Here is a 27,517-nt window from a genome sequence, read left to right on the forward strand (position 1 = left end):
GCTATCTGCCGCTGCTACCTGCCGCTCTACCCTACCACTGCTACTCTACCGCTGCTACCTACCGCTGCTTCCCTTCCGCTGCTACTCTACCGCTGCTACCCTACCACTGCTACCTGCCGCTGCTACCTACCGCTGCTAACTACTACTGCTGCTACCTACTACTGCTAACTACCGCTGCTAACTACTACCGCTGCTACCTAGTACTGCTAACTACCGCTGCTAACTACTACCGCTGCTACCTACTACTGCTAACTACCGCTGCTAACTACTACTGCTCCTACCCTACTGCTGCTACCTACTGCTGCTGCTACCTACTGCTGCTACCCTACTGCTGCTAACTACTACTGCTGCTACCTACTACTGCTAACTACCGCTGCTAACTACTACCGCTGCTACCTACTACTGCTAACTACCGCTGCTAACTACTACTGCTTCTACCCTACTGCTGCTACCTACTGCTGCTGCTACCTACTGCTGCTACCTACCGCTGCTACCCTACCGCTTCTACCTGCCTCTTCTACCTGCCGCTGCTACTCTACCGCTGCTACCCTACCGCTGCTACTCTACCGCTGCTACCTGCCGCTGCTACCTGCTGCTGCTACCTATCAATGCTAACTACTACTGCTGCTACCTACTGCTGCTAACTACTACTGCTAACTACTGCTGCTAACTACTACTGCTGCTACCCTACTGCTGCTACCTACTGCTGCTAACTACTACTGCTGCTACCTACTACTGCTAACTACCGCTGCTAACTACTACCGCTGCTACCTACTACTGCTAACTACCGCTGCTAACTACTACTGCTTCTACCCTACTGCTGCTACCTACTGCTGCTGCTACCTACTGCTGCTACCTACCGCTGCTACCCTACCGCTTCTACCTGCCTCTTCTACCTGCCGCTGCTACTCTACCGCTGCTACCTGCCGCTGCTACCCTACCGCTGCTACTCTACCGCTGCTACCTGCCGCTGCTACCTGCTGCTGCTACCTATCGCTGCTAACTACTACTGCTGCTACCTACTGCTGCTAACTACTACTGCTAACTACTACTGCTGCTACCCTACTGCTGCTACCTACTGCTGCTAACTACTACTGCTGCTACCTACTACTGCTAACTACCGCTGCTAACTACTACCGCTGCTACCTACTACTGCTAACTACCGCTGCTAACTACTACTGCTTCTACCCTACTGCTGCTGCTACCTACTGCTGCTACCTACTGCTGCTGCTACCTACCGCTGCTACCTACTACTGCTAACTACCGCTGCTAACTACTACCGCTGCTACCTACTACTGCTAACTACCGCTGCTAACTACTACTGCTTCTACCCTACTGCTGCTGCTACCTACTGCTGCTACTACCTACCGCTTCTACCCTACCGCTGCTACCTACTGCTGCTACCTACTGTATCTCCATACTGCTGCTACCTACTGTATCTCCATACCGCTGCTACCTACTGTATCTCCATACCGCTGCTACCTACTGTATCTCCATACTGCTGCTACCTACTGTATCTCCATACCGCTGCTACCTACTGTATCTCCATACTGCTGCTACCTACTGTATCTCCATACCGCTGCTACCTACTGTATCTCCATACCGCTGCTACCTACTGTATCTCCATACCGCTGCTACCTACTGTATCTCCATACCGCTGCTACCTACTGTATCTCCATACCGCTGCTACCTACTGTATCTCCATACCGCTGCTACCTACTGTATCTCCATACCGCTGCTACCTACTGTATCTCCATACCGCTGCTACCTACTGTATCTCCATACTGCTGCTACCTACTGTATCTCCATACCGCTGCTACCTACTGTATCTCCATACTGCTGCTACCTACTGTATCTCCATACTGCTGCTACCTACTGTATCTCCATACCGCTGCTACCTACTGTATCTCCATACTGCATCTCCATACTGCTGCTACCTACTGTATCTCCATACTGCTGCTACCTACTGTATCTCCATACTGCTGCTACCTTTCTGTTAATTTGCCATAACAATTAACAGAAAACGTGGACAGTTTTCTAACATATATTTATAAAAGATTTCAAAGGTAAGGAAGCAACATATTAAGGTCTTTGGCTATATTTTCGAAATCTATACTAACTTAATCAAGTAGCTAAAACGTTAGCTAGCTAACCATTAGCATCTAACGTGAACGTTAGCCATCAGTGCTAGGTCGCCATCTTGTTTTCCCCCCTCCCGATCGATATATAACCCTAACAACGGGAAGAGAAACAACTCGATTAACCAGTGTGGTGTCGCATTTTACCGTCAGTCAGGATGTCCAGTCGAGGTTGTGCGGGTCCGTCCGGGCTCCGGAGGAAGCGGGACACCGAGGAGCACCAGAAGGAGAGGAGACGGGCTCTGCAGGCCCGACACCGAGCCAACCTAGCCACCCTGTTCGAGACGCTCAAAACCGTCGTCTGTCCCACATCCAACAAGATGCCTGCTAAGGTAGCTAACTACATGGCTAACAATCTGAACTATCATCCTGTCCTCTCCTTCATGTGTAGCTACTGGTGTCAAAACATTTTTGGTCAGTTACTATGGAGCAACTAGTTAGCTAACTAACTGTTGCTGGGTAGAGAGGGTGTTATTTGGGGCTAACTGTTGCTGCTACCTACCGCTGCTACCTACCGCTGCTGCTACCCTACCACTTCTACCTGCCGCTGCTACCCTACCGCTGCTATCTACCGCTTCTACCTGCCGCTGCTATCTGCCGCTGCTACCTGCCGCTTCTGCCTGTCGCTGCTACCTGCTGCTTCTACCTGTCGCTGCTATCTGCCGCTGCTACCTGCCGCTCTACCCTACCACTGCTACTCTACCGCTGCTACCTACCGCTGCTTCCCTTCCGCTGCTACTCTACCGCTGCTACCCTACCACTGCTACCTGCCGCTGCTACCTACCGCTGCTAACTACTACTGCTGCTACCTACTACTGCTAACTACCGCTGCTAACTACTACCGCTGCTACCTAGTACTGCTAACTACCGCTGCTAACTACTACCGCTGCTACCTACTACTGCTAACTACCGCTGCTAACTACTACTGCTCCTACCCTACTGCTGCTACCTACTGCTGCTGCTACCTACTGCTGCTACCCTACTGCTGCTAACTACTACTGCTGCTACCTACTACTGCTAACTACCGCTGCTAACTACTACCGCTGCTACCTACTACTGCTAACTACCGCTGCTAACTACTACTGCTTCTACCCTACTGCTGCTACCTACTGCTGCTGCTACCTACTGCTGCTACCTACCGCTGCTACCCTACCGCTTCTACCTGCCTCTTCTACCTGCCGCTGCTACTCTACCGCTGCTACCCTACCGCTGCTACTCTACCGCTGCTACCTGCCGCTGCTACCTGCTGCTGCTACCTATCAATGCTAACTACTACTGCTGCTACCTACTGCTGCTAACTACTACTGCTAACTACTGCTGCTAACTACTACTGCTGCTACCCTACTGCTGCTACCTACTGCTGCTAACTACTACTGCTGCTACCTACTACTGCTAACTACCGCTGCTAACTACTACCGCTGCTACCTACTACTGCTAACTACCGCTGCTAACTACTACTGCTTCTACCCTACTGCTGCTACCTACTGCTGCTGCTACCTACTGCTGCTACCTACCGCTGCTACCCTACCGCTTCTACCTGCCTCTTCTACCTGCCGCTGCTACTCTACCGCTGCTACCTGCCGCTGCTACCCTACCGCTGCTACTCTACCGCTGCTACCTGCCGCTGCTACCTGCTGCTGCTACCTATCGCTGCTAACTACTACTGCTGCTACCTACTGCTGCTAACTACTACTGCTAACTACTACTGCTGCTACCCTACTGCTGCTACCTACTGCTGCTAACTACTACTGCTGCTACCTACTACTGCTAACTACCGCTGCTAACTACTACCGCTGCTACCTACTACTGCTAACTACCGCTGCTAACTACTACTGCTTCTACCCTACTGCTGCTGCTACCTACTGCTGCTACCTACTGCTGCTGCTACCTACCGCTGCTACCTACTACTGCTAACTACCGCTGCTAACTACTACCGCTGCTACCTACTACTGCTAACTACCGCTGCTAACTACTACTGCTTCTACCCTACTGCTGCTGCTACCTACTGCTGCTACTACCTACCGCTTCTACCCTACCGCTGCTACCTACTGCTGCTACCTACTGTATCTCCATACTGCTGCTACCTACTGTATCTCCATACCGCTGCTACCTACTGTATCTCCATACCGCTGCTACCTACTGTATCTCCATACTGCTGCTACCTACTGTATCTCCATACCGCTGCTACCTACTGTATCTCCATACTGCTGCTACCTACTGTATCTCCATACCGCTGCTACCTACTGTATCTCCATACCGCTGCTACCTACTGTATCTCCATACCGCTGCTACCTACTGTATCTCCATACCGCTGCTACCTACTGTATCTCCATACCGCTGCTACCTACTGTATCTCCATACCGCTGCTACCTACTGTATCTCCATACCGCTGCTACCTACTGTATCTCCATACCGCTGCTACCTACTGTATCTCCATACCTGCTGCTACTACTGTATCTCCATACCGCTGCCTATCTCCATACTGCTGCTACCTACTGTATCTCCATACCGCTGCTACCTACTGTATCTCCATACTGCTGCTACCTACTGTATCTCCATACTGCTGCTACCTACTGTATCTCCATACCGCTGCTACCTACTGTATCTCCATACTGCATCTCCATACTGCTGCTACCTACTGTATCTCCATACTGCTGCTACCTACTGTATCTCCATACTGCTGCTACCTTTCTGTTAATTTGCCATAACAATTAACAGAAAACGTGGACAGTTTTCTAACATATATTTATAAAAGATTTCAAAGGTAAGGAAGCAACATATTAAGGTCTTTGGCTATATTTTCGAAATCTATACTAACTTAATCAAGTAGCTAAAACGTTAGCTAGCTAACCATTAGCATCTAACGTGAACGTTAGCCATCAGTGCTAGGTCGCCATCTTGTTTTCCCCCCTCCCGATCGATATATAACCCTAACAACGGGAAGAGAAACAACTCGATTAACCAGTGTGGTGTCGCATTTTACCGTCAGTCAGGATGTCCAGTCGAGGTTGTGCGGGTCCGTCCGGGCTCCGGAGGAAGCGGGACACCGAGGAGCACCAGAAGGAGAGGAGACGGGCTCTGCAGGCCCGACACCGAGCCAACCTAGCCACCCTGTTCGAGACGCTCAAAACCGTCGTCTGTCCCACATCCAACAAGATGCCTGCTAAGGTAGCTAACTACATGGCTAACAATCTGAACTATCATCCTGTCCTCTCCTTCATGTGTAGCTACTGGTGTCAAAACATTTTTGGTCAGTTACTATGGAGCAACTAGTTAGCTAACTAACTGTTGCTGGGTAGAGAGGGTGTTATTTGGGGCTAACTGTTGCTGGGTAGAGAGGGTGTGATTTGGGGCTAGCTAACTAACTGTTGCTGTGTAGAGAGTGTTATTTGGGGCTAGCTAACTAACTGTTGCTGGGTAGAGAGGGTGTGATTTGGGGCTAGCTAACTGTTGCTGGGTAGAGAGAGTGTGATTTGGGGCTAGCTAACTACTGTTGCTGGGTGGAGAGTGTGATTTGGGGCTAGCTAACTGTTGCTGGGTAGAGAGAGTGTGATTTGGGGCTAGCTAACTACTGTTGCTGGGTGGAGAGGGTGTGATTTGGGGCTAGCTAACTAACTGTTGCTGGGTAGAGAGGGTGTGATTTGGGGCTAGCTAACTAACTGTTGCTGGGTAGAGAGGGTGTGATTTGGGGCTAGCTAACTGTTGCTGGGTAGAGAGGGTGTGATTTGGGGCTAGCTAACTAACTGTTGCTGTGTAGAGAGTGTTATTTGGGGCTAGCTAACTAACTGTTGCTGGGTAGAGAGAGTGTGATTTGGGGCTAGCTAACTAACTGTTGCTGGGTAGAGAGAGTGTGATTTGGGGCTAGCTAACTAACTGTTGCTGGGTAGAGAGAGTGTGATTTGGGGCTAGCTAACTAACTGTTGCTGGGTAGAGAGTGTGATTTGGGGCTAGCTAACTAACTGTTGCTGGGTAGAGAGGGTGTGATTTGGGGCTAGCTAACTAATTGTTGCTGGGTGGAGAGAGTGTGATTTGGGGCTAGCTAACTAACTGTTGCTGGGTAGAGAGGGTGTGATTTGGGGCTAACTGTTGCTGGGTAGAGAGAGTTTGATTTGGGGCTAGCTAACTGTTGCTGGGTAGAGAGTGTGATTTGGAGCTAGCTAACTAACTGTTGCTGGGTAGAGAGAGCGTGATTTGGGGCTAACTAACTAACTGTTGCTGGGTAGAGAGAGTGTGATTTGGGGCTAGCTAACTAACTGTTTCTGGGTAGAGAGTGTGATTTGGGGCTAGCTAACTAACTGTTGCTGGGTAGAGAGAGTGATTTGGGGCTAGCTAACTAACTGTTGCTGGGTAGAGAGGGTGTGATTTGGGGCTAGCTAACTAACTGTTGCTGGGTAGAGAGGGTGTGATTTGGGGCTAGCTAACTAACTGTTGCTGGGTAGAGAGGGTGTGATTTGGGGCTAGCTAACTAACTGTTGCTGGGTAGAGAGGGTGTGATTTGGGGCTAGCTAACTAACTGTTGCTGGGTAGAGAGGGTGTGATTTGGGGCTAGCTAGCTAACTGTTGCTGGGTAGAGAGAGTGTGATTTCGGGCTAGCTAACTAACTGTTGCTGGGTAGAGAGGGTGTGATTTGGGGCTAGCTAACTACTGTTGCTGGGTAGAGAGAGTGTGATTTGGGGCTAGCTAACTAACTTGCTGTGTAGAGAGTGTTATTTGGGGCTAGCTAACTAACTGTTGCTGGGCAGAGAGGGTGTGATTTGGGGCTAGCTAACTGTTGCTGGGTAGAGAGGGTGTGATTTGGGGCTAACTGTTGCTGGGAAGAGTGTGATTTGGAGCTAGCTAACTGTTGCTGGGTAGAGAGTGTGTGATTTGGGGCTAACTGTTGCTGGGTAGAGAGAGTGTGATTTGGGGCTAGCTAACTAACTGTTGCTGGGAAGAGAGTGTGATTTGGGGCTAGCTAACTGTTGCTGGGTGGAGAGAGTGATTTCAGGCTAGTAACTGTTGCTGGGTAGAGAGATTGATTTGGGGCTAACTGTTGCTGGGTAGAGAGTGTGATTTGGGGCTAACTGTTGCTGGTTAGAGAGTGTGATTTGGGGCTAGCTAACTACTGTTGCTGAGTAGAGAGAGTGTGATTTGGGGCTAGCTAACTAACTGTTGCTGGGTAGAGAGAGTGTGATTTGGGGCTAGCTAACTAACTGTTGCTGGGTTGAGAGAGTGTGATTTGGGGCTAGCTAACTAACTGTTGCTGGGTAGAGAGAGTGATTTGGGGCTAGCTAGCTAACTGTTGCTGGGTAGAGAGAGTGATTTGGGGCTAGCTAGCTAACTGTTGCTGAGTAGAGAGAGGGTGATTTGGGGCTAGCTAACTGTTGCTGAGTAGAGAGAGTGTGATTTGGGGCTAGCTAACTGTTGCTGGGTAGAGAGTGTGATTTGGGGCTAGCTAACTGTTGCTGGGTAGAGAGTGTGATTTGGGGCTAGCTAACTAACTGTTGCTGGGTAGAGAGTGTGATTTGGGGCTAACTGTTGCTGGGTAGAGAGTGTGATTTGGGGCTAACTGTTGCTGGTTAGAGAGTGTGATTTGGGGCTAGCTAACTACTGTTGCTGAGTAGAGAGAGTGTGATTTGGGGCTAGCTAACTAACTGTTGCTGGGTAGAGAGGGTGTGATTTGGGGCTAGCTAACTAACTGTTGCTGGGTTGAGAGAGTGTGATTTGGGGCTAGCTAACTAACTGTTGCTGGGTAGAGAGAGTGATTTGGGGCTAGCTAGCTAACTGTTGCTGAGTAGAGAGAGGGTGATTTGGGGCTAGCTAACTGTTGCTGAGTAGAGAGAGTGTGATTTGGGGCTAGCTAACTGTTGCTGGGTAGAGAGTGTGATTTGGGGCTAGCTAACTAACTGTTGCTGGGTAGAGAGAGGGTGATTTGGGGCTAGCTAACTGTTGCTTGGTAGAGAGGGTGTGATTTGGGGCTAGCTAACTGTTGCTGGGTAGAGAGTGTGATTTGGGGCTAGCTAACTAACTGTTGCTGGGTAGAGAGTGTGATTTGGGGCTAACTGTTGCTGGGTAGAGCGTGTGATTTGGGGCTAGCTGGCTACTCACAGTGAATTTTAGGGTGAACACTTTTCCCGCATTTTGGCCCTCTGTCACTCGTCCCATAACCAAGCAGTCATGTCCCGCATTTTATCAACAAATTCAAACACAGCTAATTTAGATTCTTTTTTTTGATTTTTCCGTATTTCAGTCAGTTGCTAGTAAGATTTAAAAGCTGTTCAGGGTCATGATGGGGCAGCAGGTAGTCTAGGTGTTAGAGCGTTGGGCCAGTAACCAGCAGGTAGTCTAGTGGTTAGAGCATTGGGCCAGTAACCAGCAGGTAGCCTAGTGGTTAGAGCGTTGGGCCAGTAACCAGCAGGTAGCCTAGTGGTTAGAGCGTTGGGCCAGTAACCAGCAGGTAGCCTAGTGGTTAGAGCGTTGGGCTAGTAACCAGCAGGTAGTCTAGTGGTTAGAGCGTTGGGCCAGTAACCAGCAGGTAGCCTAGTGGTTAGAGCGTTGGGCCAGTAACCAGCAGGTAGTCTAGTGGTTAGAGCGTTGGGCCAGTAACCAGCAGGTAGCCTAGTGGTTAGAGCATTGGGCCAGTAACCAGCAGGTAGCCTAGTGGTTAGAGCGTTGGGCCAGTAACCAGCAGGTAGCCTAGTGGTTAGAGCGTTGGGCCAGTAACCAGCAGGTAGTCTAGTGGTTAGAGCGTTGGGCCAGTAACCAGCAGGTAGCCTAGTGGTTAGAGCGTTGGGCCAGTAACCAGCAGGTAGCCTAGGTGTTAGAGCGTTGGGCCAGTAACCAGCAGGTAGTCTAGTGGTTAGAGCGTTGGGCCAGTAACCAGCAGGTAGCCTAGTGGTTTAGAGCGTTGGGCCAGTAACCAGCAGGTAGTCTAGTGGTTAGAGCGTTGGGCCAGTAACCAGCAGGTAGCCTAGTGGTTAGAGCGTTGGGCCAGTAACCAGCAGGTAGCCTAGTGGTTAGAGCGTTGGGCCAGTAACCAGCAGGTAGTCTAGTGGTTAGAGCGTTGGGCCAGTAACCAGCAGGTAGCCTAGTGGTTAGAGCGTTGGGCCAGTAACCAGCAGGTAGTCTAGTGGTTAGAGCGTTGGGCCAGTAACCAGCAGGTAGTCTAGGTGTTAGAGCATTGGGCCAGTAACTAAAAGGTTGCTAGATCGAATCCCTGAGCTGACAAGTGTTAAAGTTGCGTCTATTCGTGTCTGGTATCAGAACAAAATAGTCAGCACATAGTAACTTCTGATTTAGCTGTACTTGAATTAATGCAAACACGTGTGTGGTAAATATGTCGTTCGTATATACGGTCTCTCTGTGACACCTCGCAGGGCAGACAGAAGAAGAGAACGACACATCCTATTGTTCTCTCTTATATACTCTGACAGAGATAGTTCCTGCTCACTGCTGGCCTGTCAGAGGGAGGAGGAGCCTGGTTTAAACTTGCTCCTCCTATCGTCGGCGTGCAGGCTGGTCCCAGCCTCGTGACGCACTTCCTGTTGCCGGTTGTAGTTCTTCAACAGTTGATTTATCCGTAGTTTATATACTTAATATTGTAGCATAGCTTCCCCGGGTTATTATAAAGGTTATGCATACAAATAGCCAGTTCAACCCTAACACAAGGTACAAATCTGTCGTTCTGAACAAGACAGTTAACCCACTGTTGCCCTGTTAGGTCGTCATTGTAAATAAGAATTTGTTCTTAATTTAAAAAATGTTGGTTCCAGACTTGGTGCATTGGTCGGTCCCTCCAGGATTTTGCGCCATTTTTTGTGTGATTTCTGCTGACAAAAATGCTTGATTTTGCGGCAGCTTTTCAGAAATTCTGTGATACATTTTGTTATGTTTTTTTTTTTTCTCACTTTAATTTCATATAAAGCAATACAAAGTAATATGTGCTCAGTTTTAGGAGGATTTTAAGCAGAATACATAATACAAAAACAATTAGAAACATCTATAGTGCTCAATTTAGTTTATTTTCCTGAACAAACAGCTCCGTCATAATCCACACACACCTCTCCATCAGGATTGGGGTTTACTATCAACACCAGATGCACCTCCCATTCCCACTCTCTCTCTAAAACCCCCCCCCCCAAATAGATTCAAAGCTGATCAATCGCTTTCCATTTGAGGATCGATATTTTGTTTTGCATAAGTTGACTTCAAAATACCTTTTTTCTGAAAGGGTCGTAAGGGAGATAAAAAAACAACTGAGAAGGTAAAAATAGTGTATTGTGGTCGATATGTACTTTTAAAACAGCATTACCATTTTTTTTTAATCCAGAAAGATTGTTCTTTCGTGATCCGTATTACGTTTTACAGAGAGTTTAAAACGGCAAAGCTGACAAATTACACTCAGTGTTTTGAGCAGCTCTCTCCATAGACAGACTGGGGAGAACAGAGTACCGACCACCCTACTAAAGCCAAGGTTAGAGGAGTACCGACCACCCTACTAAAGCCAAGGTTAGCGGAGTACCGACCACCCTACTAAAGCCAAGGTTAGCGGAGTACCGACCACCCTACTAAAGCCAAGGTTAGCGGAGTACCGACCACCCTACTAAAGCCAAGGTTAGCGGAGTACCGACCACCCTACTAAAGCCAAGGTTAGCGGAGTACCGACCACCCTACTAAAGCCAAGGTTAGCGGAGTACCGACCACCCTACTAAAACCAAGGTTAGCGGAGTACCGACCACCCTACTAAAGCCAAGGTTAGCGGAGTACCGACCACCCTACTAAAGCCAAGGTTAGCGGAGTACTGACCACCCTACTAAAGCCAAGGTTAGCTGATTAAAAGTTTGAGTAAAACGCCACTCACCTTGATTTTTTCAGCGCTTGTCACGGTCTTCCCTGCTACCACTGTAGTCATGGTGATCTGCCACCGCTGTGGGAACTGTTCTGACATTCTCATATGCTTTGCTGATTCGAAGTTACTGTTTACTGTCGACTTTCTCTAGTTTCCAAAAACATCTTCACCTACCTGGCGGTGCAGGTAGATCTTCACCTACCTGGCCGTGCAGGTAGATATTCACCTACCTGGCGGTGCAGGTATATATTCACCTACCTGGCGGTGCAGGTATATATTCACCTACCTGGCGGTGCAGGTAGATCTTCACCTACCTGGCGGTGCAGGTAGATCTCCACCTACCTGGCCTTGCAGGTAGATCTCCACCTACCTGGCCGTGCAGGTAGATCTCCACCTACCTGGCCGTGCAGGTAGATCTCCACCTACCTGGCCGTGCAGGTAGATCTCCACCTACCTGGCCGTGCAGGTAGATCTTCACCTACCTGGCCGTGCAGGTAGATCTTCACCTACCTGGCCGTGCAGGTAGATCTTCACCTACCTGGCCGTGCAGGTAGATCTTCACCTACCTGGCCGTGCAGGTAGATCTTCACCTACCTGGCCGTGCAGGTAGATCTTCACCTACCTGGCCGTGCAGGTAGATCTTCACCTACCTGGCCGTGCAGGTAGATCTCCACCTACCTTGCCGTGCAGGTAGATCTTCACCTACCTGGCCGTGCAGGTAGATCTCTACCTACCTGGCCGTGCAGGTAGATCTCTACCTACCTGGCCGTGCAGGTAGATCTCTACCTACCTGGCCGTGCAGGTAGATCTCTACCTACCTGGCCGTGCAGGTAGATCTCTACCTACCTGGCCGTGCAGGTAGATCTCTACCTACCTGGCCGTGCAGGTAGATCTCTACCTACCTGGCCGTGCAGGTAGATCTCTACCTACCTGGCCGTGCAGGTAGATCTCTACCTACCTGGCCGTGCAGGTAGATATCTACCTACCTGGCCGTGCAGGTAGATCTCTACCTACCTGGCCGTGCAGGTAGATCTCTACCTACCTGGCCGTGCAGGTAGATCTCTACCTACCTGGCCGTGCAGGTAGATCTCTACCTACCTGGCCGTGCAGGTAGATATCTACCTACCTGGCCGTGCAGGTAGATATCTACCTACCTGGCCGTGCAGGTAGATATCTACCTACCTGGCCGTGCAGGTAGATCTCTACCTACCTGGCCGTGCAGGTAGATCTCTACCTACCTGGCCGTGCAGGTAGATCTCTACCTACCTGGCCGTGCAGGTAGATCTCTACCTACCTGGCCGTGCAGGTAGATCTCTACCTACCTGGCCGTGCAGGTAGATCTCTACCTACCTGGCCGTGCAGGTAGATCTCTACCTACCTGGCCGTGCAGGTAGATCTCTACCTACCTGGCCATGCAGGTAGATATTCACCTACCTGGCCATGCAGGTAGATCCACACCTACCTGGTGATAAATTGGTATTAAGGATCAGATAAAAGTGGAAACTTCAGTTGAATGTTTTGTATTGTAAAGTGTCATTGTAATGTTGTCTGGTCGGTCAGTGGAAGATCTTGGACCATGCCAAAGGATTTCTCAAAGAGCAGGAAGCCTACCTGAGCAGACTGATGCTACTGAAAGGTGAGAGGAACCCTGGGACATTTGATGTGTACAGAAAAAAAAACATGTTCTGTGATTTAAGTGAGCAGTTTTTATTCACCGACATGTGTTTAGGGATATTCCTCGGCAATGAAGGTGGGCCGTGCAGCTTGGATGAAGTAAGAGCAGAGTACCGGAGGCTGCAGTCACACAGCAGGTACACTACCGTTGACATACACTAGATTTTTATTTAACTAGGCAAGTCAGTTAAGAACAAATTGTTATTTACAATGACGGTCTAGGAACAGTGGGTTAACTGTCTTGTTCAGGGGGCAGAACGACTGATTTTTTACCTTGTCAGCTCAGGGATTTGATTCAGCTACCTTTTGGTTACTAGTCCAACGCTCTAACCACTAGGCTACCTGCCGCCCCCATAGATACTGGTGCAAAGCCTAGGTGGCAGGTAGCCTAGCGGGTTTAAGAGCTGTGGGTCAGTAACTGAAAGGTTGCTGGTTTGAATCCCCGAGCTGGCAAGGTGGGGGAAAAAATCTTCCGTTCTGCCCTTGATCAAGGCAGTTAACAACAGCAGCTCCCGCAGCCCCACTGCCCCTCTCTGAGTCAGAGGGGTTAAATGCTGAAGACACATTTCAGTTGAACAACTGCCTAGGTATCCCCTTTCCCTAAGTACAGCGTGCCACCTGCAGTTAGTAGAGATTACCACTGGGGGGCAGCATCTACCCATGTTATTGAACTACTACAGTTATTTATACACAATACACATATATATCAAATCAAATGTATTTATATAGCCCTTCTTACATCAGCTGATATCTCAAAGTGCTGTACAGAAACCCAGCCTAAAACCCCCAAACAGCAAGCAATGCAGGTGTAGAAGCACGGTGGCTAGGAAAAATCAATTTCTAATGTTATTGTAGATGTCAATTAGCTTCTTTTTTTCAGTCTTACATTAAAAACCTGTCCCCTCCCCTCAGCTCCCTGCACTCCAGAAGACCTGGTGGTCAAAGACGTCATGGCGCGGCTGACAGAGAGGACCTGACTGAGACCAGCGAGGAAGACTCTGCGGAGGAGACTCTGGATGACTCCGTCCCCTCTCAGACCTCCATCAACTCTCTAACCAACATCCTGGAGTTTGAAGGGTGGGGGCTCGTTCCAGGGTTTCCGTGTCGCCGGGGAGATTTTCATTTACGGGACATTTTGAGAAATTTACCAGACCCATATGTATTGGGTGCGTTACCTGATTAGGACGTACCACCCACGGTGCTCAGAATGACAGAAATAACATTTACATTATGGTAATTCATATTACCAGAACATTTAGAATATGGTAATTCTTATTAACAAAACATTTAGAATATGGTAATTCATATTACCAGAACATTTAGAATATGGTAATTTATATTAACAGAACATTTAGAATATGGTAATTCATATTACCAGAACATTTAGAATATGGTAATTCATATTAACAGAACCTTTAGAATATGGTAATTCATATTAACAGAACATTTAGAATATGGTAATTCATATTAACAGAACATTTAGAATATGGTAATTCATATTAACATGCAAGTCAAGGATGCAACAACGATGTACGTTTGTTCTTACTGAATTCTGATGTTCACTTTGAAGATGTTAACAAGACGAGCAACGAACAGCAACATCGCTAGCCGATGTCAATCTACTATAGTAGAAACGTGTAGGCTACCTATTCTATTGGTCAGCTTGTCGAGGAAGAAATAGCCTGTTCCAAACAGACTCTGGGACAGTTTTGGGACAGTTTTGAGACGAAAAATCCCAGATTCATACAACCAGTAGGCCTAGGATATATAGGAATTGTGATCCAGTGAATTATAAGTGAAATAATCTGTCTGTAAACAATAGTTGGAGAAATGACTTGTGTCATGCACAAAGTAGATGTCCTAACCGACTTGCCAAAACTATAGTTTGTTAACAAGAAATTTGTGGAGTGGTTGAAAAAACGAGTTTTAATGACTCCAACCTAAGTGGATGTAAACATCCCACTGACTTCAACTGTATCTATTTTAAATGCAACAGATCAGAACGTTTTAGCTTAAAAATATTGCTAAACTATTATTTCTTCACATTGTATAACTGCAGCAATGTGCACAAGGCAGCAGGCTGTGAGCCACGAACGTTCGTTCCATAACGCAGTTAGTGCAAAAACACCGTTGTCTAAAGGCCACTGCGACATGCTAGCGGTTTCATGTGACGGAGATTAAACCCTCCGTTAGAAACGTACAACGAGGAGGAGATCTAATAGGCAAGATAAGAACATTGGCTCATAATTTGTAGTAAAACGTTACAACTTTCAACCATTTAAGTATTAAGTTTCCAAAATGCATACTGCCTCCAGCTCATTGCAAAGTGGTGTGTCGTCAGGCTTCCAACAGTTTGACGCCGCGTTCAAAACAACTCGGGGAAATCTCTTGACATCAGTGCGTTCGTTCAAGGAAACTGGGGGGGAAAAATAGTTTTGAATGGTCATCCAACTCGCAACTCGCAACTCGCAAACTCTGGAACTCTCAGACACTCTTTCTAGAGCTCCGACCTTTTTGACCTGAAGGTCACCGACGTCGTGATTTGATCTGGTATTTTTCCAGAGTTCTCCGTTGTCTTGAAGGCACCAGAAGATGCATCACCAGTAGCAGCTATTGTCTGTCGGGACAGATGATCCACTCAGAGGCTCTGTATCTGTAGGGTGTGATAAATATGACACATAACAGATATACTGAACACACGTGCCAATTTAATTCCACTGAATGATACAAATTAATTTATAGACCCTCAACAGTTATTGACAGTCTGATTATAGACCAAGCTACTGACAGTCAGATTATAGACCAATTTACTGACAGTCAGATTATAGACCAATTTATTGACAGTCAGATTATAGACCAATTTACTGACAGTCAGATTATAGACCAATTTATTGACAGTCTGATTATAGACCAATTTACTGACAGTCTGATTATAGACCAATTTACTGACAGTCAGATTATAGACCAATTTATTGACAGTCAGATTATAGACCAATTTATTGACAGTCAGATTATAGACCAATTTACTGACAGTCTGATTATAGACCAATTTATTGACAGTCAGATTATAGACCAATTTACTGACAGTCAGATTATAGACCAATTTACTGACAGTCAGATTATAGACCAATTTACTGACAGTCTGATTATAGACCAATTTACTGACAGTCAGATTATAGACCAATTTACTGACAGTCAGATTATAGACCAATTTACTGACAGTCAGATTATAGACCAATTTACTGACAGTCTGATTATAGACCAATTTACTGACAGTCAGATTATAGACCAATTTACTGACAGAATGAGTGACAACAGAAGATACTTCTCAAGGGACCAATTCTGTCTCCGCCTTAGTCTCAGTTGAAGCTATTCCCCCAAAATCCAAATTAATCTAAAGTCCTTTTTTTTTATTAACAATCTGTCCTGCCAGAATATCACCCTTGGCTGGTTGCTTCTATTAGATGTCCTGTCTCCGTTGAGATGTTTTAACTGTCCGTAGTGCGTTGAGTTAGTGCTGTCCTGGCCTGTTACTGAGGATCAAGGATTTAGCACGAGGGGATTTATATCTGGTGGCACCTTGGGGCACCTCTGACCATGGAGAGTGATTTAAAAAGGGCTCGTTCATTTCACCAATGGTAAATTAATGTATAACCTCCATAAAACAGCGATGATGGTTCCCCTCCTGAGCTTGGTATTAGAATTTAAACTACACAATGTTGTTAAGCATAGTAGACTACAGTAATGTTGTTATCTATAGTAGAATACAGTAATGTTGTTATCTATAGTAGAATACAGTAATGTTGTTATCTATAGTAGACTACAGTAATGTTGTTATCTATAGTATAATACAGTAATGTTATCCATAGTAGACTACAGTAATGTTGTTATCTATAGTAGACTACAGTAATAATGGACAGTACACACAGCTCTATGCCTTACCTCTCTCTCTCTCTTTCCCCCATCCCTCCCCCTCTCTCCCCATACCTCTCTCCCCATCCCTCTCGCGCTCTCTCTCTCCATCCCTCTCTCTCTCTCTCTCTCTCTCTCTCCATCTCTCTCTCTCCATCCCTCTCTCTCTCTCTCCCCATCTCTCTCTCTCTCCATCCCTCTCTCTCTCTCTCCCCATCCCTCTCTCTCTCCCCCGCTATCTCTCTCTCCCTCTCTCTCTCTGCCCCATCCCTCTCTCTCTCCCCCATCCCTCTCTCTCTCCCTCTCTCCTCATCCCTCCCTCTGTCTCTCCCCCATCCCTCTCCCTCCCAAGGTACTTGTTGTTCTACAGACAGACACTAGAGAAGTTGGTTTGTAGCGGTGTGCTGAGCCCGGGACAGACTGGTCTGGCTGTAGTATCTGAAGCTATCTCAGGCCTGTGGGATAGCTTCTCTCCAGAGCGCCGGGCAGCCTACCAGACCTGTCCCCCCCAGCAGAGCACCCTGGGCTGGGAAGGGCCGGCAGAGAGACCCCCTAATCCTGGTCCAGACACCCACCTCCACCTCACGCTCCAGCCTTCCACTCAGGCAAACAGCCAGGGAGCCTCTTCTCCTTCTCCCCATGAAGAGGTGAATACAGCTTTCCTTAAAGTGTTGGTCGGACCTGTTTTAATGAATTATAATCAATTATTTCATTGATTACTGGATTTTAATTGATTTGGCCAAGTGGCGCAGCGGTCGAAGGCATTGCATCTCAGTGCTAGAGGCGTCACTACAGACCCTGATTCGATCCCGGGCTGTATCACAACCCGGCAGTGATCGGGAGTCCTATAGGGCGACGCACAGTTGGCCCAGCGTCGTCCGGGTTTGGCCGGGGGGGAGGCCGTCAGTGTAAAATATTTGTTCTTACCGACTTGCCTTAAATAATTTATTAAACTAGGCAAGTCAGTTAAGAACAAATTCTTATTTACAATGACGGCCTACACCTCAGTTTGGCCCCTGTCAGCTCAGCACCGGTCTCTGCTCAGTTTGGCCCCTGTCAGCTCAGCACCGGTCTCTGCTCAGTTTGGCCCCTGTCAGCTCAGCACCGGTCTCTGCTCAGTTTGGCCGCTGTCAGCTCAGCACCGGTCTCTGCTCAGCACCGGTCTCTGTTCAGTTTGGCCCCTGTCAGCTCAGCACCGGTCTCTGCTCAGTTTGGCCCCTGTCAGCTCAGCACCGGTCTCTGCTCAGTTTGGCCCCTGTCAGCTCAGCACCGGTCTCTGCTCAGTTTGGCTGCTGTCAGCTCAGCACCGGTCTCTGCTCAGCACCGGTCTCTGCTCAGTTTGGCCCCTGTCAGCTCAGCACCGGTCTCTGCTCAGTTTGGCCGCTGTCAGCTCAGCACCGGTCTCTGCTCAGTTTGGCCGCTGTCTGCTCAGCACCGGTCTCTGCTCAGTTTGGCCCCTGTCAGCTCAGCACCGGTCTCTGCTCAGCACCGGTCTCTGCTCAGTTTGGCCCCTGTCAGCTCAGCACCGGTCTCTGCTCAGTTTGGCCGCTGTCAGCTCAGCACCGGTCTCTGCTCAGCACCGGTCTCTGCTCAGTTTGGCCCCTGTCAGCTCAGCACCGGTCTCTGCTCAGTTTGGCCCCTGTCAGCTCAGCACCGGTCTCTGCTCAGTTTGGCCCCTGTCAGCTCAGCACCGGTCTCTGTTCAGTTTGGCAGCTGTCAGCTTAGCACCGGTCTCTGTTCAGTTTGGCCCCTGTCAGCTCAGCACCGGTCTCTGCTCAGTTTGGCCCCTGTCAGCTCAGCACCGGTCTCTGCTCAGCACCGGTCTCTGCTCAGTTTGGCCCCTGTCAGCTCAGCACCGGTCTCTGCTCAGCACCGGTCTCTGCTCAGTTTGGCCCCTGTCAGCTCAGCACCGGTCTCTGCTCAGTTTGGCAGCTGTCAGCTTAGCACCGGTCTCTGCTCAGTTTGGCCCCTGTCAGCTTAGCACCGGTCTCTGCTCAGTTTGGCCGCTGCGCGAGGGGGAGATGCCTGTGTGCTTCGCGGTTTACCGGATATATTTTCAGCAGTTTTCTTGAAGATCAACTCCGAGACCCAAAAGCTCCAACTCTGTCAGCCGCTGACTTGTCATTCCCACAAGCCACCACACACCACTGTCATCAAATGGACTCCTGGTAGCGACAAGTTCTGACTGAGCTCAGTCGTCATGAAACGCAAATACAGCAATGAGTTTCTCTCTCTTAGTTTCACACAAACTTTGAGAAATAACGAGGAGCGTCCACAATGTGTTTTGTGCGGGGAAGTGCTTATTAATGAGGCTCTGAAAACCAACACATTATTAAAACGACACGTCCTGACCAAACATCCACAACATGACGGTAAATCCAGGGAGTTCTTTCAGAACAGGGCAGAATGTTTCGGGAAATGGTGCTTCGGGAAACGGTGCTTCGAGGAATCGGTGCTTCGGGAAACGGTGCTTCGGGAAACGGTGCTTCGGGAAACGGTGCTTCGGGGAAACGGTGCTTCGGGAAACGGTGCTTCGGGAAACGGTGCTTCGGGAAACGGTGCTTCGGGAAACGGTGCTTCGAGGAAACGGTGCTTCGGGGAAACGGTGCTTCGGGGAAACGGTTCTTCGGGGAAACGGTTCTTCGGGAAACGGTGATTCGGGAAACGGTTCTTCGGGAAACGGTGATTCGGGAAACGGTGGCAAAGTGAGTCAGCTAGCAAGGCATTGTTGTCATTTTCTAACAGATGATGATGAGCAGATAAAAGGGAGGACTAACTATCTCTCATAGTAGTAGATGTTTCTCTTCCTAACAATCCCCTGGCCTTGTACACAGATAATAGCTAATGTTAGCCAAAGCATGCTAACTAGCTAGTGCAACCCTAGTAACAGTACAGATGAAAAATGATTAGGCCTACTGTAGAAATGATCAGGCCTACTGTAAATAACTTACTGTAGAAATGATCAGGCCTACTGTAAATAACTTACTGTAGAGATTATTGTTGAAAACAAGTCTAGATTAGAACTGGTGCTGTTAAAATTCAAGTCATATTTTTATTCTGAACTGGAATAAACTGATTGAAGCAAGATGCTTTTTGAGGTAAAACCCACTCACACAGTTCTGGGTTGTTCATCAACAACAGGAAGTGGTCTCCTGCCTGACTGAGAACCCACTCACACAGTTCTGGGTTGATCATCTACAACAGGAAGTGGTCTCCTGTCTGACTGAGAACCCACTCACACAGTTCTGGATTGTTCATCAACAACAGGAAGTGGTCTCCTGCCTGACTGAGAACCCACTCACACAGTTCTGGGTTGTTCATCTACAACAGGAAGTGGTCTCCTGCCTGACTGAGAACCCACTCACACAGTTCTGGGTTGTTCATCTACAACAGGAAGTGGTCTCCTGCCTGACTGAGATCCCACTCACACAGTTCTGGATTGTTCATCTACAACAGGAAGTGGTCTCCTGTCTGACTGAGGAAAGCAGTAGATGTTCTGGTCCAGGTTGTGTCAGTCCGGGTTCTCAACTCTGGCGTACTTTAAAAAAACAAGGTACAGAAACAGACTCAGTGCTGAGTATGACCTCTGTGTTGCTCTAAAACTGAGTCCAGAATAGACATGCCTGTTGAAAACTTCAGTTTATTCATGTTCAGAATAAAAAATATTGTTGAATAAAAACGGCACCAGTTCAAACCTATAGTTGTTTTTTCCCCCCAATAATACTTTCTACAGTGAGATGTACAGTAGACCTGATCATTTTTCATCTGTACTGTTATGGTTACACTATCAAAAAATGGAGCCTGTGTGTTTTGTGTTCTGTTGATCAATCATTTTATTCCAGTTCAGAATAAAACAAAAGATTGTATTTTTAACAGCACCAGTTCCAACCTAGACAGATATGTAAGAGTGTTTTTAATGAGGAGCAATGCTGCCCTACCAAGCAAAACAGGCAGTAACTGCTCGTTTGGTCTAAAATGAGTTAGTCATTTTTTGCTACATTAACTACATGCTTAATCATGTGGACAAGTATCCTGCCTCGTATTGTGTTCAAGAGAAAATGGGGGTAATGTTAGCAGTAACTGCATAAAGATACTGTGAAACCAAAGGTAAATAAAAGCCATTTTTCCTCAGTTTCACGCTATGAGAAGTTACTGCCTTTTTGCTTGGTAGGGCAGAATAAACATTAGATATTTAAATGGATATTTTATGTCATTATTATATGTTTTTGTCTATATTGCATTTGTTTTAGGCATAAGGGTAATGAAATGTACCAATATTTACATATAGTTGCATATTTCCATGAGTTTGGGTCCCAGGCTGAAAAAGTTAAAGAACCCCTGGGTCAGAGGTCACACCGTCCTATGGAGAGGTCAGGGGTCACACCGTCTCACAGCCTCGTCTCCTTCCTGTGGAGAGGTCAGGGGTCACACCTTCTCACAGCCTCGTCTCCTTCCTGTGGAGAGGTCAGGGGTCACGCCATCTCACAGCCTCGTCTCCTTCCTGTGGAGAGGTCAGGGGTCACACCGTCTCACAGCCTCGTCTCCTTCCTGTGGAGAGGTCAGGGGTCACACCGTCTCACAGCCTCCTCTCCTTCCTATGGAGAGGTCAGGGGTCACACCGTCTCACAGCCTCCTCTCCTTCCTATGGAGAGGTCAGGGGTCACACCGTCTCACAGCCTCCTCTCCTTCCTATGGAGAGGTCAGGGGTCACACCGTCTCACAGCGTCCAGCTACCATGTTCTGTTCCAGCTGTTTATCCAGTCAGTGAGCTGCTCTGTTTCTCCAGACAGTGAGCAGTTTTACTAGCGATTTTCCCCTCTCTCCCTCTCCGTCTGTCTCTCCATCCCTCTGGCTCTCTCTCTCTCTCTCTCCTTGGTTTCATCCCTCTCTCCCAGTAAGCTTCTCCCAGGACAAGATGCCACTACTAATCCGTCTGAAAGGGGGAGGAAGGGAGGAAGAGATGGTCTCTCTAGCACCTTGCTTTAGTCTTTAGGGGGTAAAAGACAATAGACAGTAGGGTTAGCCGTTTTAACAGCCAGCATTGTGCCGGCTTTGGTGGTTTGGCTCCCTGTCTAGAAGTCACCCCTCGTCTCTCTATTGTACTGACACACTACACACAGTCATACCACTGGAGAAATGGGGACAGTGACCCCATAGTGATGGAAGACAGTCATACCACTGGAGAAATGGGGACAGTGACCCCATAGTGATGGAAGACAGTCATACCACTGGAGAAATGGGGACAGTGACCCCATAGTGATGGAAGACAGACAGTCATACCACTGGAGAAATGGGAACAGTGACCCCATAGTGATGGATGACAGTCATACCACTGGAGAAATGGGGACAGTGACCCCATAGTGATGGAAGACAGTCATACCACTGGAGAAATGGGGACAGTGACCCCATAGTGATGGATGGAAGACAGTCATACCACTGGAGAAATGGGAACAGTGACCCCATAGTGATGGAAGACAGACAGTCATACCACTGGAGAAATGGGGACAGTGACCCCATAGTGATGGATGGAAGACAGACAGTCATACCACTGGAGAAATGGGAACAGTGACCCCATAGTGATGGATGGAAGACAGACAGTCATACCACTGGAGAAATGGGGACAGTGACCCCATAGTGATGGAAGACAGTCATACCACTGGAGAAATGGGGACAGTGACCCCATAGTGATGGATGGAAGACAGACTGTGTTGTTACAACCGTTCCAGAATGTTGATTGTTTGTTTGTTTGTTTGTTGTCAGGACCTGCTTCAGGATGCCTATGATGTGGTGAAGAAAGAGATGGACTCCATTTCAGACGACAGGTAGATTCACATATTACATTACGCTGATGTAATTACACAGCTATCAATACAGTAAGATGTTACCTGTATTCACCTAGAATGGTGTCTTTCAGTGTCATCAAATATCAACCAATCAAATGTATTTATAAAGACCTTCCTTACATCAGCTGATATCTCAAAGTGCTGTACAGAAACCCCCAGCCTAAAACTCCAAACAATGCAGGTGTAGAAGCACGGTGGCTAGGAAAAACTCCCTAGAAAGGCCAGAACCTAGGGAGAAACCTAGAGAGGAACCAGGCTATGAGGGGTGGCTAGGAAAAACTCCCTAGAAAGGCCAAAACCTAGGAAGAAACCTAGAGAGGACCCAGGCTCTGAGGGGTGACTAGGAAAAACTCCCTAGAAAGGCAGGAACCTAGGAAGAAACCTAGAGAGGAACCAGGCTATGAGGGGTGGCCAGTCCTCTTCATGAGGAGGAGATGCACTGCAGTACTTAATGCAGCTGGTGGCCACACCGGATACTGACTGTTACTTTTGATTTTGACCCCCCCTTTGTTCAGGGACACATTATTCCATTTCTGTTAGTCACATGTCTGTGGAACTTGTTCAGTTTGTGTCTCAGTTGTTGAATCTTGTTATGTTTATACAAATATTAACACATGTTAAGTTTGCTAAAAATAAACGCAGTTGACAGTGAGAGGACATTTTCTTTTTTTTTTGCTGAGTTTATAATAGTGAAAACAATAGGGATCCTATAACGGAACCTTGAGGAACGCCAAAATGTAAAATTGATTTTATCAGAGGACAAACCATCTACAGAGACAAACTGATATCTTTCCGACATATAAGATCTAAACCAGGCCAGAACTTGTCCATGTAGACCAATTTGGGTTTCCAATCTCTCCAAAATAATGTGGTGATCGACGGTATCAAAAGCAGCACTAAGATCTAGGAGCACGAGGACAGATGCAGAGCCTCGGTCTGACGCCATTAAAAGGTCTTTTACTACCTTCACAAGTGCAGTCTCAGTGCTATGGTGGGGTCTAAAACCAGACTGAAACATTTCCTATACATTGTTTGTCTTCAGGAAGGCAGTGAGTTACTGCGCAACATATTTTTCAAAATGTTTTGAGAGGAATGGGAGATTCGATAGAGGCCTCTGACTCCTCAACACCAGAAAACACATATACATACATTAGTTGAACATATTCATGAAGTCACATTCACATAATCCTGCCAACCAGCCTTGGGCACTGTCCTGCTATCTATTCCAGTATGGCAGTGGCGTTACCAATCTATAATGTATTCAACAACACCAAGTGAGTCATTTGGCCAGTATTAAACATTCAGTAAAGTAGGTCCCATACAGACAGAATATTCTGCCATCGGTGACAACTGACAAGTGTATATTAACGCCCTAATGAGTCACTGTGATTAGACTTCATTCAGAGTGAAAACCTGGTAGAGAGAGAGAGACAACCATAGATATACTGCTACTCGGCCCAGGAGTCTGGTAGAGAAAGAGAGAGAGAGAGAGACTGCCACACACTGCAGCAGTAGGACTGGGAGTCTGGGCTGAGTAGCAGTAGGACTGGGAGTCTGGGCTGAGTAGCAGTAGGACTGGGAGTCTGGGCTGAGTAGCAGTAGGACTGGGAGTCTGGGCTGAGTAGCAGTAGGACTGGGAGTCTGGGCTGAGTAACAGTATAGCAGTAGGACTGGGAGTCTGGGCTGAGTAACAGTAGGACTGGGAGTCTGGGCTGAGTAGCAGTATAGCAGTAGGACTGGGAGTCTGGGCTGAGTAGCAGTATAGCAGTAGGACTGGGAGTCTGGGCTGAGTAGCAGTAGGACTGGGAGTCTGGGCTGAGTAGCAGTATAGCAGTAGGACTGGGAGTCTGGGCTGAGTAGCAGTAGGACTGGGAGTCTGGGCTGAGTAGCAGTAGGACTGGGAGTCTGGGCTGAGTAGCAGTAGGACTGGGAGTCTGGGCTGAGTAGCAGTATAGCAGTAGGGACTGGGAGTCTGGGCTGAGTAGCAGTATAGCAGTAGGACTGGGAGTCTGGGGCTGAGTAGCAGTAGGACTGGGAGTCTGGGCTGAGTAGCAGTATAGCAGTAGGACTGGGAGTCTGGGCTGAGTAGCAGTAGGACTGGGAGTCTGGGCTGAGTAGCAGTATAGCAGTAGGACTGGGAGTCTGGGCTGGTAGCAGTTAGTAGCAGTAGGACTGGGAGTCTGGGCTGAGTAGCAGTAGGACTGGGAGTCTGGGCCTGAGTAGCAGTAGGGACTGGGAGTCTGGGCTGAGTAGCAGTATAGCAGTAGGACTGGGAGTCTGGGCTGAGTAGCAGTATAGCAGTAGGACTGGGAGTCTGGGCTGAGTAGCAGTAGGACTGGGAGTCTGGGCTGAGTAGCAGTAGGACTGGGAGTCTGGGCTGAGTAGCAGTAGGACTGGGAGTCTGGGCTGAGTAGCAGTAGGACTGGGAGTCTGGGGCTGAGTAACAGTATAGCAGTAGGACTGGGAGTCTGGGCTGAGTAGCAGTAGGACTGGGAGTCTGGGCTGAGTAGCAGTATAGCAGTAGGACTGGGAGTCTGGGCTGAGTAGCAGTAGGACTGGGAGTCTGGGCTGAGTAGCAGTAGGACTGGGAGTCTGGGCTGAGTAGCAGTAGGACTGGGAGTCTGGGCTGAGTAGCAGTAGGACTGGGAGTCTGGGCTGAGTAGCAGTAGGACTGGGAGTCTGGGCTGAGTAGCCGTATAGCAGTAGGACTGGGAGTCTGGGCTGAGTAGCAGTATAGCAGTAGGACTGGGAGTCTGGGCTGAGTAGCAGTAGGACTGGGAGTCTGGGCTGAGTAGCAGTATAGCAGTAGGACTGGGAGTCTGGGCTGAGTAGCAGTAGGACTGGGAGTCTGGGATGAGTAGCAGTATAGCAGTAGGACTGGGAGTCTGGGCTGAGTAGCAGAAGGACTGGGAGTCTGGGCTGAGTAGCAGTAGGACTGGGAGTCTGGGCTGAGTAGCAGTATAACAGTAGGACTGGGAGTCTGGGCTGAGTAACAGTAGGACTGGGAGTCTGGGCTGAGTAACAGTATAGCAGTAGGACTGGGAGTCTGGGCTGAGTAGCAGTATAGCAGTAGGACTGGGAGTCTGGGCTGAGTAGCAGTAGGACTGGGAGTTTGGGCTGAGTAACAGTAGTACTGGGAGTCTGGGCTGAGTAGCAGTAGGACTGGGAGTCTGGGCTGAGTAGCAGTATAGCAGTAGGACTGGGAGTCTGGGCTGAGTAGCAGTAGGACTGGGAGTTTGGGCTGAGTAACAGTAGTACTGGGAGTCTGGGCTGAGTAGCAGTAGGACTGGGAGTCTGGGCTGAGTAGCAGTAGGACTGGGAGTCTGGGCTGAGTAGCAGTAGGACTGGGAGTCTGGGCTGAGTAGCAGTATAGCAGTAGGACTGGGAGTCTGGGCTGAGTAGCAGTATAGCAGTAGGACTGGGAGTCTGGGCTGAGTAGCAGTATAGCAGTAGGACTGGGAGTCTGGGCTGAGTAGCAGTATAGCAGTAGGACTGGGAGTCTGGGCTGAGTAGCAGTAGGACTGGGAGTCTGGGCTGAGTAACAGTATAGCAGTAGGACTGGGAGTCTGGGCTGAGTAGCAGTATAGCAGTAGGACTGGGAGTCTGGGCTGAGTAGCAGTAGGACTGGGAGTCTGGGCTGAGTAGCAGTAGGACTGGGAGTCTGGGCTGAGTAGCAGTATAGCAGTAGGACTGGGAGTCTGGGCTGAGTAGCAGTAGGACTGGGAGTCTGGGCTGAGTAACAGTATAGCAGTAGGACTGGGAGTCTGGGCTGAGTAGCAGTATAGCAGTAGGACTGGGAGTCTGGGCTGAGTAGCAGTAGGACTGGGAGCCTGGGCTGAGTAGCAGTAGGACTGGGAGTCTGGGCTGAGTAACAGTATAGCAGTAGGACTGGGAGTCTGGGCTGAGTTGAAGTTGGACTGGGAGTCTGGGCTGAGTAACAGTATAGCAGTAGGACTGGGAGTCTGGGCTGAGTAGCAGTATAGCAGTAGGACTGGGAGTCTGGGCTGAGTAGCAGTAGGACTGGGAGCCTGGGCTGAGTAGCAGTAGGACTGGGAGTCTGGGCTGAGTAGCAGTATAGCAGTAGGACTGGGAGTCTGGGCTGAGTAGCAGTATAGCAGTAGGACTGGGAGTCTGGGCCTGAGTAGCAGTATAGCAGTAGGACTGGGAGTCTGGGCTGAGTAGCAGTAGGACTGGGAGTCTGGGCTGAGTAGCAGTAGGGACTGGGAGTCTGGCTGAGTAGCAGTAGGACTGGGAGTCGGGGCTGAGGTAGCAGTATAGCAGTAGGACTGGGAGTCTGGGCTGAGTAGCAGTATAGCAGTAGGACTGGGAGTCTGGGCTGAGTAGCAGTAGGACTGGGAGTCTGGGCTGAGTAGCATTAGGACTGGGAGTCTGGGCTGAGTAGCAGTAGGACTGGGAGTCTGGGCTGAGTAGCAGTAGGACTGGGAGTCTGGGCTGAGTAACAGTAGGACTGGGAGTCTGGGCTGAGTAGCAGAATAGCAGTAGGACTGGGAGTCTGGGCTGAGTAGCAGTAGGACTGGGAGTCTGGGCTGAGTAGCAGTTATAGCAGTAGGACTGGGAGTCTGGCTGAGTAGCAGTAGGACTGGGAGTCTGGGCTGAGTAGCAGTATAGCAGTAGGACTGGGAGTCTGGGCTGAGTAGCAGTATAGCAGTAGGACTGGGAGTCTGGGCTGAGTAGCAGTAGGACTGGGAGTCTGGGCTGAGTAGCAGTATAGCAGTAGGACTGGGAGTCTGGGCTGAGTAACAGTAGGACTGGGAGCCTGGGCTGAGTAGCAGTAGGACTGGGAGTCTGGGCTGAGTAGCAGTAGGACTGGAGTCTGGGCTGAGTAGCAGTAGGACTGGGAGTCTGGGCTGAGTAGCAGTATATCAGTAGGACTGGGAGTCTGGGCTGAGTAGCAGTAGGACTGGGAGTCTGGGCTGAGTAGCAGTAGGACTGGGAGTCTGGGCTGAGTAGCAGTAGGACTGGGAGTCTGGGCTGAGTAGCAGTATAGCAGTAGGACTGGGAGTCTGGGCTGAGTAGCAGTATAGCAGTAGGACTGGGAGTCTGGGCTGAGTAGCAGTAGGACTGGGAGTCTGGGCTGAGTAGCAGTATAGCAGTAGGACTGG

General features: G+C 48.8%; 1 protein-coding gene across 2 annotated transcripts in view; it reads left to right on the top strand.

Annotated features, from left to right (window-relative positions):
* The first annotated feature begins 1,930 nt into the window (after positions 1-1,930).
* The window catches only part of LOC115180813 (stimulated by retinoic acid gene 8 protein homolog), a 41,907-nt gene continuing 16,320 nt past the window's right edge, over positions 1,931-27,517 (top strand). The window contains exons 1-7 of one of the 2 annotated variants that reach the window (XM_029742967.1): positions 1,931-2,066; positions 2,292-2,470; positions 12,526-12,601; positions 12,695-12,776; positions 13,552-13,716; positions 16,904-17,198; positions 22,312-22,373. In XM_029742967.1, the coding sequence (XP_029598827.1) occupies positions 2,297-2,470; positions 12,526-12,601; positions 12,695-12,776; positions 13,552-13,716; positions 16,904-17,198; positions 22,312-22,373 (854 nt within the window). In that variant the 5' untranslated portion in view covers positions 1,931-2,066; positions 2,292-2,296. Of the gene's footprint in view, positions 2,067-2,291; positions 2,471-4,766; positions 4,903-5,127; positions 5,307-12,525; positions 12,602-12,694; positions 12,777-13,551; positions 13,717-16,903; positions 17,199-22,311; positions 22,374-27,517 lie in introns of those variants that run through there. The other variant, XM_029742966.1, reaches the window with a different exon arrangement.

Source organism: Salmo trutta, unplaced genomic scaffold (genome assembly GCF_901001165.1).
Source record: "Salmo trutta unplaced genomic scaffold, fSalTru1.1, whole genome shotgun sequence".
NCBI classification, from domain to species: domain Eukaryota; kingdom Metazoa; phylum Chordata; class Actinopteri; order Salmoniformes; family Salmonidae; genus Salmo; species Salmo trutta.